General features: G+C 48.3%; 1 protein-coding gene across 2 annotated transcripts in view; it reads left to right on the top strand.

Moving 5' to 3' along the window:
• Wwc1 (WW and C2 domain containing 1) overlaps nt 1-17804 on the top strand; it is a 148978-nt gene that overhangs the window by 121509 nt on the left and 9665 nt on the right. For both annotated transcript variants that reach the window (XM_031355125.1, XM_031355126.1), the window contains exons 16-19: nt 4683-4823; nt 6603-6694; nt 14575-14692; nt 16250-16414. In XM_031355125.1, the coding sequence (XP_031210985.1) occupies nt 4683-4823; nt 6603-6694; nt 14575-14692; nt 16250-16414 (516 nt within the window). The remainder of the gene's footprint in view (nt 1-4682; nt 4824-6602; nt 6695-14574; nt 14693-16249; nt 16415-17804) is intronic.

Raw genomic sequence — 17804 nt, 5'->3', positions numbered from 1 at the left:
GAGAGTCAGTAGCCCTGGGAGAGCTTTGCACTTCAATACAGGCAGTGCAACATTGTTCAACTTCGAGTGACCCCTCCCCCAGGGAATTCTGGGATATAAAATTTGTGTTCCTAGCTGAACAAAATGAAAGGCTTTCTTAACTCTGATGGCATTTCAGGATGTTTAAATGGCAGCTCCGGTGTCTTTAAAGCAATGTGGGCTTTAGAGTTAAAAAGCTCTGCTCACCCTGGTCTCTCCTGAGAGCCTGTTCAGCGCCAGCGCCTGTGCTAGGCACTGGCAATCTGTTGAGAGAGCCCCTTAGACAAGGAGCCAGCATTGTCAGATAACACACAAACTGTGATACCGTATTAGAAATGGCTGGGTTCAAGCAACAGAAGAAAAGGTGGAGCTTGTGTAGAAGATAGGCCAGGGATTTGTCGATGGCCCCGAGCCTTCTTCCTGCATCCGTGTCTGGAAGCTGAGAGTGTAACCAGACCCCTACAGGCTGGTCTTTCTCCTGGTGGCAGCCGTGAGCCTTTGCTCGGGAGTCAGAGACTCCTGACTGTCCAGCCTCACCTTGGTCTGCTTGTAATGGAGAATCCTACCTGCTGTGGAATTCTGAGACTGTATCCTCCAGTTTTAAGGACAAATCACCAGGCTACCCTAAACCAGCCCTGCCACCTGAAAGTCTTCGATGCCCGGTCTCAGTTCCAAAGTCTGTAATGTGGCTCTTGCTGCCCACCATCTCATCTGAGCTTCTGACCGACGAAGCATTAATGCAGACTCGGGTGCACAAGGGGTTGCTTGCTGTGAGTCACCTGGTGCTCAGGTCAAAGTGCAAATGGAGACGCAGTGAATTTGAGAATCAGCATTTCTAACAAGTTCCCAGGGGGTGGGATGCTACAGTCCCTGGTCGCCTTTTGCAGAACACGGACACAGAGAATCCATACAGGTTAAGAGCTCAACGGATTGAGAGTGTCAGTCACTTTACTGCCCAGCCCATGACAGAAGCCCTGCCCCTTCTGATGATGTTACCATGGACACAAATGCAACTGTAAATGTCAGTTGGGTGAACTCTTCTGACAGACACTGAATGAGGTCCCTGACAAGCACTCTCTTCATTGATTTTACTCATCTTAAAAAATAAAAAAAAGGTACTTTGTGTCAGTGGGAAACTGAGTCACATAGACAGTAACCCAGGGTCAGAGCTGCATTTGGACCCCTTGTCTGCAGGGCATACATTTGAGCCCCACAGTGTCCTTTCTTTGCGAACTCGACGCTCCTTCGAAGCTATAAATGGTGACAAAGGCGTTTTAGGGAGTTTTAGAGAACACGGCGGACCCTGAAAGAAAGCGCTTCCAGACCCAGACTCCTCCAGTCAAACTTTCCACAGCCCTGGGAATTCCAGAATGAGAAGAGAGAGACTAAATCCTGTTTTTCTTCTCCTAAGTGGATGCCTTTTATTCTTCCTTCCTAATTGAGATCTGGCCACTGCTGGTTGCCATAGCAACAGCCAAAGCGCTCATCTTACAGTGGCTTGTTGCTGTCCATGACCAATGGGAACCCTCCTCTGCCTGCCTCTGTTGGGAATGTGAAGCACAGGTTTGGGTGGCTGGAAGAGAGGCAGTGAGGCGTGAGGGGGGAAAGGGCTCTTCTGCTCCCGCTCAGTCTCTCTGCCTTGCTGGGGTTTTGGAGTCCCCAGTGTGTTTTAAGCTCTTTAGTCAGCCATACCATTAACAAGCAGTATCTGTGTGTTACCATTGGGCCAAGCGCCCCTTCTTTAACCATCAGCCCAGCCCCAGGAAGAAGTCTCCGGCAATCTTCCATTTAGAAAGGGAACGAGATCCCAAAAGGCTAAGTTACCTGCCCAGTTCATCCATTGAACTGACCAACATGGATGTCAACACATTCACTTTCCTTACGTGTTCCTGTTGAACTTCATTACGTTTCAGGGCGACCAAAAGTTCTCACCTCCCCTGACCTCAGGGTTTAGGGGAACACATGGTCTGTATCCCTAAGATTGTCAGCAGCAATTCTACCATGTGTATTAGTGTGGAATCCCACTATCCCCTCCCAGCCACTAAGGCCAGGGTCACACAGCTCAGGCCCTGCTGGGCAGACGCCACCATTGGCTTTTATAACAGCTCCCTTGTTCTTTTCTTGCTTGGTGTCACTAACTTGACAAAGCTCCAGCCCTGCCAGTGTGAACCCCACCCCCACCTGTGCACCTGGACAGGAAATACACCTAAGCAGTGCTATGTGGCATCCTTTGAGAGATACCACTCCTCACTGGTATCCCACAAACCCTGGACACCCCTCATTGTCTCCTGGAACAGCATTGATCGGCTGTTCAGTCAATCCTGTAGGTTGAATCCATGAATGAGTAGACACCCTCAAAATGCTGCTTGTTTAAGAAGGGCTATTCATACTTGTTATCATTAATAATAATCTGATGAAGGTGTCATGCTTCCAAACCTCCTCATGATCCCTCCCCAGCTTGTACCTCAAATGTGGCCCATCATGTTCTGAAGTGCAGCATCCAGTGTGTTTGTGTGTCTCCCCGCCCCCAACCCCACCCCAGGAAACCATCATCTCCTTGGTGGTGAGGGGGTGGGAATCATGTTCTAGCTGTTTCTCCTGCTGCAGGGAATGCTTGTTGAAGAAATAAAGGAGGAATATACATATTCTTGTATATACTTAATTTATTCTGGTGCCTGGAGCATGCCAGCCATTTAATTCCTGAATTGGCAATACCCCACCCTACCCCCCAGCCCTGTATATAGAAAGCCATTGGTGAGGAAGCTGGTGTCAAAATAGTAATGTGTCAGTTCCTGCTGACTTCCTCTCTCTGCTCCACACTGTTCTCTCAGAAACTGCTTTAGTCAACCACTGATCTGTACCCCCTGTTTTAAGTTGAATATTCCTGTCAGAAATACTTGACCAGAATTAGTTCAAATTCCGGGGGGAGGGTGGGGGGTGTTTGCTTGTCTGAGGTTTCTTGATTTTTATTTTTTTATTTTTTTGGTCTTGTTTTGTTTTACTGAGTTAGATATTTACATATGTAATGAGATTATGTTGGAGCTGGAATTCAAGTCTAAATAGGAAATGTATCTGTTTCAGATATACCTTGTATCCCTAGCCTGAAGGTTAGAATATAGAATATTTTAAGTAACTTTGTGCATAAGAAAAAGGCGTGGCATGGCCTTTTTGACTCCTGACATCCTGTTAACGCTCAAGCAGTCTTGGAGTTTGGAGCAGTTTAGATTCTGACTGGCATTAGAGATGCCAATCCTGTAGAAGGAGAAAGCAGAAGACAGCCTCTCAGGTGGGCTCAAGGGCCCAGCTTCAGATGAGCGCTCCCCAGCTAGAGGCCCACTTTGCAAACTGACTTCATACACCTGCCATCCATCGACCCAGCCACTGGTGTGTGAAAACAAAGGGGAAAGTGGGTGAGTTGAACCCCAAATCTGTCCTGACTTCTTTAGAAGCCAACTGGCTGAAGTACTTAAATGCCTAAGGAGCAAGTAAGGTTAGACAGCCTGCAGGGCTTCCTGCTGGAGCTGGACCAGAGGATGGATGCTCGGACAGCTCCCATCTCAGTGAGGTTATTTAGTCTATTGTTCTTCACATTTTAATTTAAAGAGTGCATTTGTACGCCTTAAAGAGTTCCCTCTCTTTGACATCAACCCTGATCCTACCATGTACCTTATATAGTTGGCCATTTGAATTTGTTTATCTCTTATCTTGCCGTTATTTCTTATTGAACACATGATCATCTGACCCTCTGTACTTCAGACATGGTACAAATGTGTGTGTGTATGTAGATGGGTGTTTTTGACTCTATATGTGAAACATAATCCTAGCACAATCAGAAGGTATGGTCAGAAGAATTTGTTTAAGGCCAGTCTGAACTTCATAGCAACTTCTTGTAGTATTACAAAGAAAGCCAAAATGAAGGTTCCTTTTTATGGATCATTCTGAACTGGTATCAATGGGATCGATGCCTATACACGTGATTCCCAAACCACAGAGTAAATGCATCCAGATTTTTGCTAGATCTTGGCAAGTTCCTTCCATAAGGAATGTAAAGGCAACCTCTCTTGTAATCACTTGTTCTGTGGTGGGCTCCCTGGGACTCAGTGGCTAGAAAGTGCAGCTGTGTACAGATCCGCATTGTCCTCGGTACCCAACCCAGAGCCTAACCCAGGTTAGCACTGGAGAAGTATCAATAAGCAAAACTCAAATAATGCAGTTTTTAAACTGGGCCATCTGTGAGCCTGGTAGCACACATCCATAATCCCAGCAATAGGGAGGCAGGCAGAAGGACCAGAAGTTAAATGTCATCTTCAACCAAGTTTCAGGCCAGCCTTGGCTACATGAAGACTTGTGTCAGAAGACACTAGATATTTATATTCATAGACGCTGAATATGGTGGTCTAATGGCTGTAAAATTAGCACTCAGGAGTCTGCATTCAGGATGTGAGTGGGTGATGTAGTGAGTTCAAAGCCAGCCTGGGTTATATTGCAAAGTTATCTTTAAAAGGGAAGGGGATGGGGCATGTACATAGGTGAGGTGGCGTGCACCTAGCCCCAACTCCTTGAGTGGCTTAAGTTCACCAACCTGGGCAACATAGTGAGACCCAATCAGGAAGCTCTGCCTCTATCTCATGGAAACCTCTTTTACTGTTATTTGCCCCAAACAGGGAGGTGCCCAGATCAGCCTGGCTGAGGTCTGCCGGTCCGGGGAGAGGTCAACACGTTGGTACAACCTCCTGAGCTACAAATACTTGAAGAAGCAGTGCAGGGAGCCCCAGCCAGTCGAGGCTCCTGGGCCAGACCATGTGGTGAGTGCACTGAGTGAGCTGATTGGGGTGGTATTCTCAAGCCCCACCCCTGCTGCATCCAATCTACTGGGACCAAGTTTACTATGTTTACCATGTTGGGAGGAGGGGAGCCCAGGGTAAAAGGAAACAGAAACAGTGGGAAGAGAGGGCCATGCAGGTGTCATCTTTCCCTAAGTGGCCATAATCCAGCTCCCTAATAAGTTTTCATTTTCTCCTTCCATATTCTATTGTACCTTATATTACTTCTCCGATTTAAAAAAAAAAATTTGAATTTTTTACGAAGTGGTTATATATGAGTATTTCAGGGGATGGAGCCAACCTAACACACGTGAGAACCTAGAAAAAAAAAGTGTAAGCCAGGCAGTGGTGGCAAATGCCTTTAATCCCAGCACTTGGGAGGCAGAGGCAGGCGGATTTCTGAGTTTGAGGCCAGCCTGTTCTACAGAGTGAGTTCCAGGACAGCCAGGGCTACACAGAGAAACCCTGTCTCGAAAAACCAAGAAAAAAAAAAGTGCAGAAGGAAAGAGAAAGCTGGGAGATAGAACATAGTGTTTTCTTGAGAACTTGAGTTAGAAGAAGGTGTTCAGAACTTGGCTCTTTTAGGCTAGGTGACTGATGGGCGGAGCGTGTCACATCGGCTAAGCCTCTGAGCCATTTGTTTTTCATGTCTAGTAAGGAGTTTGACAAGGTTCTTGGGAAACTTTGAAGAAATGGACACAGCTATCACTTGTTGCAAGTTGTAAATGGCACCTGACCCATTTTGAGTTACTTGAAAATGGTTCCCTTGCTTTGATTTGAAAGTATGCGCCTGCCATGAAAGAGGCAGGAGGCAGAAACAGAAGGATCACTGAAATTTTGAAGCCAGCCTGGTCTACAAAGCAAGTTCTAGAACAATCAGGGCTATGCAAAGAGACTCCGTTTCTAAACCAAAACCAAAGGAGACAAGCATCTGATAAGCTGCCTGTAACTCATGGCTGCCTGTAACTCAAGCCTTCCCTCTACAAACCATGGCGGCTGTGTGGTCCTGTAAGCTGCTCTGTATGAGCAAACCACCTATCCTCATCCTTGGTTAATTTTAGGTCTTTCTTCCCTTCCCAGAAAAAACTTGTCAGGAGTTTTGGGCTGGTGCTGGGGGCCCAAAGAGCTGAGGATCATGGCAGATGAATCATGTGATGCGAAAGCCACACCTTCTGGCTTTGCTTGGATGTAAACTGCTCTGTACTGAATACTGTCTGCCAGAGTACCGTTTTTTGTGTGTAGATCATCACAGTTTATCTTCATAATGACCTTTCCTAGTGCTTATTGGATGAAATTGAGGGTCCTTCTCTTACGTCACAATCTTCCTCAGTAATGACCCTACTCAGTTCCTTTTGGAAGCCCTCTATGTATGCAGCCCCCACCCCCACACTCTTGCCTTTGTGTCTCTGTTACCAGAGACATAATGCTTGCCTCTCCCTTGATCCGTATGTCCTTGATGTTTCATGTGACATGAAGACTCTGACAGACAGCTCTCTGATCTCCTCCAGTCACATCTATAATGTTGTTCTCTCACTGTTAAACTAACTCTGCCAGGTAGGTCCACAGAGAAAGAGAGATGCTCGGCAGACTGCCTGATGAGACCAAAACAATACTTCCCGTGTTGAGTGACCAGAGGCCAGATGCTTGGCCGCACCAGCCTTTGGGATGTTCCCTGTGTTCTCTAGGTTTCATGGCTGGGATGCCTGGTAGGTATGGTAGCACCCAGGATCCCTGCTGACCTGGCGGACTCTGTCTCTGCAGGATGCTGTGTCTGCCTTGCTAGAACAGACAGCTGTGGAGCTGGAGAAGAGGCAGGAGGGAAGAAGCAGCTCCCAGACGCTGGAGGGAAGCTGGTAAGTGAGCGAGCGCATCCACAGAGGTCTCCGACCACATAGTAGCCATGGGCAGGCTCCCCCGAGAGCATCTAAGACCCGTGCTTACAGTCATTTGGGGCGAAAAGGCTAGCTTAGCACAGTGGCACCTGAAACCCTTCCCCAGTTTGTGTTCCATGAATCTCCTGTGCCTTGTTCCCTCTGATGTTATTGTTTGTTTTGGTATGCTGACATTTCTTTGGGCTTAAAACAAACAGTCACAGAGTGACTGTAATCCCAGCACTTGGGAGACTTATGCAGAAAGATCGCTGTGAGTTCAAGGTCAATCTAGATGACACACGAAAAAAAAATACTTTAAGCCCTACTATAGACTTTAAATTTAAATCATTGGCCATGAATTGTGCACTGTGCAGTGTGAATTGTACTTGGTTGCCAGGAATAGACAGAAGAAGTAAGAGAAAGGGGAAAGTTCTGGGTTGGGAATGGAGCTTACTGGCAGAATACATGCTAAGCATGTGTAAGGTCCTCGGTTCAATTCCCAGCCCAGGAGGAGAGGAAGAGGAGGAAATTTTTGAAGTTGTTTCGTTGTTACTTAAGAACAGGAGGAAACAAACCAACCTCGTAGCTCCACCGTGTTCCTGGGATCCCAGGCTTTCTCCTCCTCCCTCCCCACCACCCCCATGTTTGTTATCTTCACTATGAGACCTCATTATTGAGGCTGCTTTATAAGGACAAGATGATTGTTGTATCCCCTGCCGTGAGGCAATCATCCACCAGGAAAGGCTAAAGATGAACATGCTTGGCCCGGCAGTGGTGGCGCACGCCTTTAATCCCAGCACTTGGGAGGCAGAGGCAGGAGGATTTCTGAGTTTGAGGCCAGCCTGGTCTACAGAGTGAGTTCCAGGACAGCCAGGGCTACACAGAGAAACCCTGTCATGAAAAAAAAAAAAAAAAAAGGAGGAAAAAAAAAAGATGAACATTGCTTGTGTATCTCACAGCCCAGAAGTCCTTCTGCAGGGCACTTACAGCACCTTGCATGTGTTTCTCTTTGGCTAGCCTTGGCTACTGTGTGGTCCACTCCACTGTGAAGGAAATTGAGAAATGAACGCTGTTGCTTAGATGTGAAAATCAAGTCTCTGCCACTGAAGCAAAGAGTCAGGAGTGGATCTGAGGCAGAGGAGCTAGTCCCACCTCAGAGGGGTGCTGGAGAAAATCAACAGCTTCCAAAGAGAACGCTCCCTCAGCCTGACACCTCCCTGTATTTAAAAGGAAAGGCAGGGCTATGGAGCAATGCTGAAGACCTCCTCCAGACTGGCAGGCTTTCTCCCTGAGCCAATCGAAAGTCTAAACAAGAGCAACCTCACTGTGCCATGCAGTGTTCCATCCCCGGTAGCTCGGGCCTGCTGGATTCTTTCACAAGGACGGCAAGATGGCGCCACACACGCAGCAGCCAAGACCTCGCTAGGGTTTCAATGCTGACTTTGTTCTTTGTCTCTTGTCGTTTGAGAAAGGGTCTCACTTGGAAGTCACAGCTGTCCAGGAACTTACTATGTGTGTATATAATATATATATACATATATTATATACACACACCAGGCTGGCCTTGAACTCCCCCAGAGAGCCACCTGCTTCTCCCTCCTCGATGCTGGGATTAAAGGCATGTGCCACTACACCCAGCTACACTTTTACTTTTAAAAACCTACATGTAGCAGGGTGATGGTGGCACACGCCTTTAATCCCAGGACTTGGAGGCAGAGGCAGGCCGATCTCTTGAGTTTGAAGCCGGCTTGATCTACAGAGTGAGTTCCAGGACAGCCAGGCCTACACAGAGAAACCCTGTCTCAAACACCATCCCCATCCCCCAAAAATAACTGACAAGTAGTTATTGTACATGTGCAGGAGACAGTATCATATTTTGGTAACTGCAGTATGTCTTGGTCACAGGGAGAGAACGGCCAGTGTCCCTCTTTCATAGAGCAACATGCAGACTTTTGTTCTGTTTTTGAGATAGCACCTGATAATGGAGCCCTGGCTAGCCTGGCAGTTGAGATGCAGACCAGATTCCTCTAAGATTTCTGGGTAATCCTCTAACCCCCCCACCTATACTATGCCCAGTTTCTTTCTCTTTTTCTTTCTTTCTTTCTTTCTTCCTTTCTTTCTTTCTTTCTTTTTTTAAGATATAAATCTTTATTATCTATAAGTACACTGTAGCTGTTTTCAGACACTCCAGAAGAGGGCAGCAGATCTGATTATGGATGGTTGTGAGCCACCATGTGGTTGCTGGGATTTGAACTCAGGACCTCTGGAAGAGCAGTCAGTGCTCTTAACCATTGAGCCATCTCTCCAGCCCTGCCCAGTTCCTTTTAGCCATTCTTATACACAGCCCACTGTTAACTATAGCCAGACTGTGCAGTACTGCAGAACTTATTTTCCTCTCTGAGTCACATGGTACTCATCATGTGACCTCTCTTCTCCTGGGACTACCATTCTCCCTTCTTCACTGTGAGGTGAACTTTTTGATTCCATCCATAAAGGATAGGGGCAGTGTTTGTCTTTCTGCACCTGGCATCTTTTCTTTAGCCTAATGTCCTTTAGGTCCTTGCGTATTGTCACAGATCACGTGACAGCTGTCATGGCTGACTAGCATTCAGTGACAACAGACCACGGTTGCTAGTGGACACTTGGCTTAGTCCATACCTTGGCTGCTATGATCGGTGCTGCAGTGAACAGGGGGTGAGCAGACTTTCTATTGCAGTCAACAACTAGAAGACACACTCAATAGCTCTTTTTTCGTGTTATCATTGTTGGAGTCCCGAATTCTGTAATTGGTCTTGGAAGGAGCCTCCCCATACAATCTTTAACTCCAGGGGTCACCATATGTTTCCGGGACAGGACCAGATGGTAAATACCATCTGCTGTGGCCACACAGTTTCCGCTGCGTCTCTCAAGTTGTCTCTACCGTCTGAAAGCAGCCATGGGCTGTGAATGACTGGCAGCCGAGCCTGTGTTCTGTCAACAGTCCCATCGATGGATGCTGGAGCTGACATTTCGTAGCACTTTTTCATGCCACGATGATTGTTGCCCTTTTTATTAAGGTATTTTTAAAAATGGGCTGGGGAATGTAGTTCAGTGGATAGATACTGGCCTGGCATGCACAAAGTCCTGGGTTCAATTCCCCAGCACTCCACAAACTCGAGATGATGCCTCATGGCCTGTAATTCTGAAAGTACATGCACTCTGGACATGGAGGCAGGGGAATTGAATTTCAAGGTTATCGTTGGCCACATAATGAATTCAAGGCTAGCCTGGGATACTCTGAGACCCTGGCACCACATAAAAATAAGTATAACTATAAAAGCAATTCACAGCTTCAACTGCCCAGGAAAGAAAGCAGCGGGCTGGATTGGGCCCACTGCTGAGAGTTGCTGACATACACACTCTTTTGCCGTTTCTCCCTGTGATGAAGAGCATACCAGGCCACTGGAATCTTGTATTCCTTTGTTTCTGGGTTGGTCACAGTGTCCATCTCACTCTCTCTGTCCCTGGCAACCCCTACACTGACAGTCACCCAAGCTAAGGTCTGATGCCAGAATCAGCCCAGGTCCCCCTCTCCCCACACCCTGGCACAAGATCAGTGGTTTCTCCTGAATTCCAGGCTAATGCTGAGACTTTTCAAGCTGTCTCCTAGGTAACCACCTTCTGTTCTTCCGCCCCTCGTGGCCCCCTCTCTCCCCACCCCCTGCCATTCACACTTCCCAGATGCCAGCTTACAAAGAGGGCCAGGCCTCCCAGAGCCTCTGTGGTGGGGTGGGTCCATCTGCAGCTCCCTTCCCGAGGCCTGGTGGTGGCTTTTGATCCTGAGGCAATCACCAGCTTCGGGGCACCTGCTCCACCCTGGAGTCCAGTGGAGGTCTCCCAAGAGAGACCTCGGCACTAGGGCACTTGCAGTATAAAGGCTCACTGCATCTCCCACTACCCTCTCCTCCTCTCTGTTTAACTCCTTCATTGCCAGCATCCAGAGGAGCATTTCTCTCCCTTGCTTTGTTCTGTGGCAACCCTGGCCTCCAGCTCTCTGAGATCAGGTGTACATCACCACACTCAAGTAGAAAACTGCGTTTGTTTCTTTTAAAGAGTCACAGGCAAAAATAAGACTTGTAGTGTTAGAAAACATAGAAGAAGCAGTGGGGTGGCTCGGTGTGAAAAGGCGCTTGCCGCCAAGCCTGATGACCTGAGTTCAATCCCCAGAATCCACACGGTAGATAGAGCAAGAGAACCAACTCTTGGAAGTTACCCTCCGACTCCTGAGTGTGTTCTGTAGCCTGCCCAGACCCTTACTCATGTACACACACGATAATTAACCAGAAAGAAAACACAGGGATTGGGAGGCAGGGGCAGGCAGATTTCTGAGTTCAAGGCCAGCCTGGTCTACAGAGTGAGGTCCAGGATAGCCAGGGCTACACAGAGAAACCCTGTCTCGAAAAACCAAAAAAAAGAAAAAAGAAAAAAAAAAAGAAAGAAAGAAAACACAGGGAGACATCGTCTCAAACCTTGGGAGAGTGAAAGGCCAGATGTGTGTCTGTCCGAGGCAATGTTCACAGGTGGCCCTGCTATGTCACGAGCATGCCACCTCTCAACACATAGGTCACATTCTCTGGTAGGATTGTTAGTTAGGAAACACTCCAGTCAGCAGAGACGGGGAATTCCCTGAACACGCACTCTCCAGCATTTAACTGAATACTGGTCTGACCTAGAATTTGTACGTTTGGAGCTGGGGATACAGCCCAGTAGCAGAGTGTTTGCCTGGGACAGAAGTCCGGGGTTTGGCCTCTAGCACCACCGAAATACAAACTGAATGAAGCCCGTGTTTGTGACTTGACTGACTTGCCTACAAATCGAGCATCACTTGCTCATGATCTCACTCTTGCTCGGAGAAATGTCAGCTGGCGGGGGTTTTTGTTGTTGTTGTTGTTGTTGTTCGTTGCTTGGTTTGCCACTGCAATGGGTAAAAGATGCTATGTGTGTTGTTTCTCTGCACTGTTGAGATTGAATGCAGTCTGTCTCTCCTTCCCAACCATCCCAACCCCACCCCCTCACCACCCCCACCCCCACCCCGCTCCCATTCCCTGGTCCTGGAACGTTTCTATCAGATTTACAGTAAAGTAGCAGAGACTAGCTTATCAGTCAAGTGTTCAGTTGGGCTAAGCCACCTAGCTGCTCCCTTGTTAGCAGCCTGTGACACTGGATGAGGCTGTCAGCTCGTGTACCTGTGAGGTGACCACACTTACCCCCTCAGCACTGTTGACTTTCTCAAGCAGCCAGGATGGGTTGGTGAGTGAGTGGCTTCTGCAATTGCTCTCTGTGTCCCGCTGCCTGGGGCTCTGTGTGTCCAAGGGTATCGAGGCGACAGAGGAGAGCAAAGCTCCCCTTATGGAAAGATCCCTCTTTAGCGGGGAGCATTTCCATCAGACAGAGGTTGGCTGTCCCCACTGGGGAAGCCTCGGGGAGATGCTGTGTTTCTCCACAGTGCAGACTGTGTGTTGCATTCTGCTTTGGCTGGGATTCTAGTGGCTCAGCATGGTGACACTGCTTCACACAGGCCAGGGCCTGGCAGTCATGGACATCTTTGAGAAGTCAAGATGGGGTGAGATGTAAATTACCACCCAACATGTGCAACCTATTAGTCTCACTGTTCTGTCCAGCCCTGGAGACCAGGGAACAGGTGACAGGACGTGTCGCCAAAGTTCGGGATGTTCAGCAAATGGTACTGAACACTTAGCTATATGAATGAGAAAATTAATTTTTTTTTTCTGATTTCACCTCAACCGGTTTGGGCCACAGAGCTAAAACATCAGAAGGGAAACTATGAGAGATTCTGTTGGCTGTGATGTAGCTCCATGGGAAAGAGTGTGGGTTAAAAGGTGGGGTCCTGAGTCCGCTTGGGGCTTGGGCCGCTGGGCGAGGTAGGAAGTGGGAGTTTTGACTGCGCAGAACCCACGCCATTGCAGGGTGGGCATCGGGTTGTGAGAAGCAACAGGACCCAGCTCCGGGAGTGGGTGGGGAAGCACAGTCTGAGGTCCCCGAGGGACCTCAGGTTCTCAGACTCTAGGTCACCGCAGACACCGCTGGGTGCCATGGAACAACTGAGATCGGAGTGGGGTCCCCCAGGCTGGATCTAGCCAGGGGCCAAAGGGGAAAGGGTGGGAGGAGAGCTTCGGCAGGCGGCTTGCTTGGTGGAGACCGTCGCTAAGAGGGCAGAGAGGCCTCCTGTGGGAGATTAGACGTGCCTCTTTAGACAAAGTCCTGCTCCATTGCTCCCCACAGCGGATCCTGAAGAGAAGAGGCAGTCTATGGTTTTAAAGCATTTATTGTCATGGCAGAGAGTTGTGATGAGTAAAACTGTACCCCACTTTCTCAGGGCGGGTCTGAGGTTAAACACCTTTTGCAGGGAGGAGTGTCTGAGAAAGAGAGCTTAATTGGCTAAGCCCTTCAGGCCTTTAGGTACCTCATTAAAAGGGAGATCTGTCTTGAGGCTACATGATCTGTGGTCATGTCCTCTACCTGGAGAGGGGCTCGGGACTGATGGCCACAGAGTTCTGGAGAGCTGAGCCCTCGTGTCTGGAGCCTGGTGTCTAGGAGCATGGCAAACGCCTATCATCCCTTGCAGAGTTATCTGCTGGGTCTCGGGTTTTAAACCTAGCTCAACCAAAAACCAGGCTGCCTTTAATGACCCCACAGTATAGTATTTGCCTAAGAGTGCACTGCACAGGGTTCTGAATTTAATCCCAGGATAGCCATAAAGAAATAGGTAATCAAGTCAGACACACACCTTTAAGCCCAGCGCTCGGAAGCAGAGGCAGGTCGATCTCTGAGTTCGAGGCCAGCCTGATCTACAGAGTAACTCCAGGACACAGAAACCCTGTCTTGGAAAGTAAGGCAAAACAAACAAACAAAAGATAGAGTAAACCTGATCTACCCGACGGGTATCTTTATAAAAAGTGGGAATTTGGATGCATAAGGAGACACCAGGCACTGTGAGCACAGAAACTACCAAGTGAGCACAGCAGGAGGAGTGGTCTTCTGCAAGCCGAAGAAAGGGACCTTGGGAGAAGCCATACATTCTGTCTAACCTTGATCTTGGACATCAGCCTCTGGAACTGAGGGAAATATAGTTGCGGGGCGTTTCACTTTGGCCACCTTAACCAATAATGCAATATCTAACAGAAATGACACCTGGCTCTATATACCAAAGACTTGTCCACAAGTGTTCATAGAACTTCGGTGTGTGAGAGAAGTCCCATTTGGTGTTCGGAGATTGATGAAGTGCCAAACACACCCCATCCGGTGGAATATTACTCAGTAATAAAAAGGAGATGAGCTACTCATTGGTAGGGCCATGGGATGGTTGTAGGGCCTGGAGGAACTTCAAAACATGCTAATAGAAGCCAAAGATACAAGAGCGTGAATTGTCTGGCTCTTATATGAAACTTAAGAAACATGTAATTCAATCTATAATACCAGAAAGCCCACGGCGGAAGGAGGGGCTACCAGGGAATTAAAGGGAAACTAGGTTGGCTAGGGTAGGTAGAAGATCGCCTTTCTCATATGGAATGTTCTGTATCTTAGCGCCCCCTCTGGCTTCCATGGGCACTTGCACGCACGTGGCACACATACAAACGAGAATACACATACACGCACATACACAAATTAATAATAAAAAAAAATGGTTATTTTGTTCGGGTCCTAGAGATAGTACCTAGAACATCAGACATGCTAGAAAAATGCTTCGATACAGGGCTCCAGCCAACTGCATATTGAAGGTTCTTTTGGTCATAAGTCTTAGAGACCCTGCCTGGATGCAGAATGGTTTCTGGGGAAATAACCATAGCATTATGTCACCACAGGACGTATGAGGAAGAGGCCAGCGAGAATGAGGCAGTAGCTGAGGAGGAAGAGGAGGGAGAGGAAGATGTCTTCGCTGAAAAGGCCTCCCCCGAGGCAGAGGAGTGTCCAGCATTAAAGGTAAAAAGAGGCCCGGTGGTGGTGGCGCACGCCTTTAATCCCAGCACTTTGGAGGCAGAGGCAGGCGGATTTCTGAGTTCGAGGCCAGCCTGGTCTACAGAGTGAGTTCCAAGGCAGCCTGAGAAGGACAGCTCTCTGAGTGGGCATTGTACTCAGAAGGGGTTATCCCTGTGCTTTGATTCGTACTGGGAGGCAACAGTGTACCAGAAGAGGCTGATGTGTCCCACCCTTTTCTTCTGTCCTCTGTGACTTCCCTGTTTCTCCAATCACATGTCAAGCCTCAAAGTCTTAGTTCAGACTGTGCCCCTGCCTGGTTAGGTAGTCTTGGGTAGCTAACTTCATTCCCACCCAGCCTCCATTTCCTCATCTATAAAATGTACACAGTAACACCTGCCTTGCTCATAGGCCTGGAGCCAAGATCGGTATTGTCAGTGATCTCAGGCAGCCTGCAGCTTACATACATGATGGTCTTGAACAGAGCCCTGGGGTAGAGCTCCCAGGGCTGGACCTCGGTCTGGTCCTACAACAAATCAAGTACCTTTTCTGATTCCTCTACACTGATTCCCCCACCAGAGGGCGCTCTAGTCACACTCAAGCATGTGCTGTTCCTTAATTTCTGGGCTGTGTTTGTGTCATCTATTTTGCTGATGGCTGCTGTGTGCAGGCAGTAGAGAGCATGGCGGTTTGTTTGTTTGTTTGTTTTGACAGGGTCTCACTGTGTAGCCCTGGCTGACCTTGAACTTGATTTTCCGAGTTCTGGGATTATAAACATGTACTACCATGCTCTATCATGGACCTCGTGCCAAAGGGAGGTTTGCTAGTTGCTTTCTTAATTCCATACAAATATCAGCGTACTGCCTAGGAGCATTAATCTGGGGGCTAGGAGGTGTATTGGATGTAGCTGGTGCTAAGTATGCACACTAGAACCTGAATACTGCTGAATGGTTTAGAGCAGCTGCTGGTGCCTCCTCCAGTTCCCAGCAGTAGAAGAATGGTCATAGGCACTCTGGTGATTGCCATTCTGGTTGGTGCAGCCGCTGATTTGTATTTGGAGGCAAGACAGGGTTTATAGTATATGGGAACATACTATAAATATATGGGAGTTGCCATATTCTGCCTGGTCCTACCTCAAATCCTACTTCAAAAAAATTAAGTGATCAATGAGGGTGATGGTAGTATGTTAGTTAAAGAGTGAGAAAGACAGCTAATTGTAATGGTGCAAACTGTGACCCCGGGACTTAGAAAGGCTGAGGCAAGAGGCAGGCAGATTTCTGAGTTCAAGGTCAGCCTGGTCTACAGAGTGAGTTCCAGGACAGCAAAGGCAACCCTGTCTTGAACTCTCAGGTATAGCAGGGTTATAGTATACACACCCATCCCTTGGGCCTTTTTACTCAATTGATTGATATAAGAAAATAGTCAACATTGTCATAGCCCAAGAAGTCCATCTGTACCTGTGGCCAAGAGCAGAAATAATAGACGTGGGAGTTGCCAAGTAGACCAAGAGAGGGCCCTGAGACTCAGAGGACAATGGGTGTAAAAACTGACTTCTTCCCGCAGGTGGACAGAGAGACCAATACTGATAGTGTGACCCCATCCCCCACCGTGGTGCGCCCCAAGGACCGGCGGGTGGGTGCCCCTTCGACAGGGACATTTCTTCGAGGGAATACCATCATCCGCTCCAAGACCTTCTCGCCTGGACCCCAGAGCCAGTACGTGTGTCGGGTAAGCAAGCGGCGGTGTCTTCCCCAGCCTGTGGAGGGGCCAGGGGTCTACTCCAGCTCTGGATACAAGTAGGGGTTACTCTCACAGCCGTGTCTCCCTCTCATGTATGTCCTGGGTCTCTCTGGTAGCTTAACTCCATGGACTTCAGCTTCCTTCATGTATAGTATACACACCCATCCCTTGGGCCTTCTTACTCAGTTAGTTGATATAAGAAAACCAGCTAACTCAATTGATTGATATAAGAAAACCAGCTAACGTGTGGCTTGGTGGGTAAGAGCGCTTGCCATGCAAACATGCAAGCCTGAGTTCAAATCCCCTAGGACCCATGTAAAAGCCAGACATAGCCACATGTGCCTTTAACTTCAGCACTGGTCACAGAAATAAGTATACTCCAGGACCTTACTACCAACCAACCTAGCCAAGGTCACAGGCTTTAGTGTCAATAAAAAGACCTTGTCCCACCGGGTGGTGTTGGCGCACGCCTTTAATCCCAGCACTTGGGAGGCAGAGACAGGCGGATTTCTGAGTTCAACGCCAGCCTGGTCTACAGAGTGAGTTCCAGGACAGCCAAGGCTACACAGAGAAACCCTGTCTCGAAAAAAAACCAAAAAAACAAACAAAAAAATAAAAAAAAAGAAAGAAAGGAAGGAAGGAAGAAAGGAAAAAAGAAAGACTGAGGCAGGAGGATCCTCAGTTTAAGGCTAGCAAGACTAGAGTGGGCTACACCCTTCCCAGCCCTTGCAGCCCCACACCCCACATACCCCAAACAAGGTAAGAACTTACTAGCTTAGAGATTTAGCTTAATAGCCGACTGCCCGTCTTGTAGGTTAGATGTGCAATGCCCTGTGTCTGATACTCTGTACTGGGAGTTTAGAAAAGGAAAGGCTTGCTAACCAGTCCTGTTCATCTGTATACTTCCTGTGAGCTCCCTTCCTTAGTATTCACACGCTGCCCTCTCTTCCCAAGGGCCACTTGCTGAGCTCAAGAGCCTTCAGACATTTTAACAGACCCCACCCCATAGACCTGGCCAAGAGCTTGGCGGCAGGCAGTAGAGGCCAGTGGTTGCTTCTTGATTTTGAGATCCTGAGAATGAACCTAGTTAGGCTTGCCCACTCTGGGCAGGAGCTCCGCCTCAGCCCAATTCCTTTCTTCATGTCAATCTTATCATTAACATTTCCAGCGTAAAGAAATGTAAAGATCATAGTCTTTGATATTACATTCCAGTTCTTGGGGTGGGGTGTGGAAAGAGTAGAGGAAGGGACTCTTTGAGACCCCACCCCCACCCCCAGGCCACATCTTCTCTCAGGGCAGCAGTTGGCCCACAACTCTACATTTCATCCCTAGCCCCACCCCACCCCCACACCTCTCTCTCTCTCCTTCTCTCTCTCTC

Source organism: Mastomys coucha, unplaced genomic scaffold (assembly GCF_008632895.1).
Source record: "Mastomys coucha isolate ucsf_1 unplaced genomic scaffold, UCSF_Mcou_1 pScaffold5, whole genome shotgun sequence".
NCBI classification, from domain to species: Eukaryota; Metazoa; Chordata; class Mammalia; order Rodentia; family Muridae; genus Mastomys; species Mastomys coucha.
This window is presented reverse-complemented; position numbering and strand designations above follow the sequence as displayed.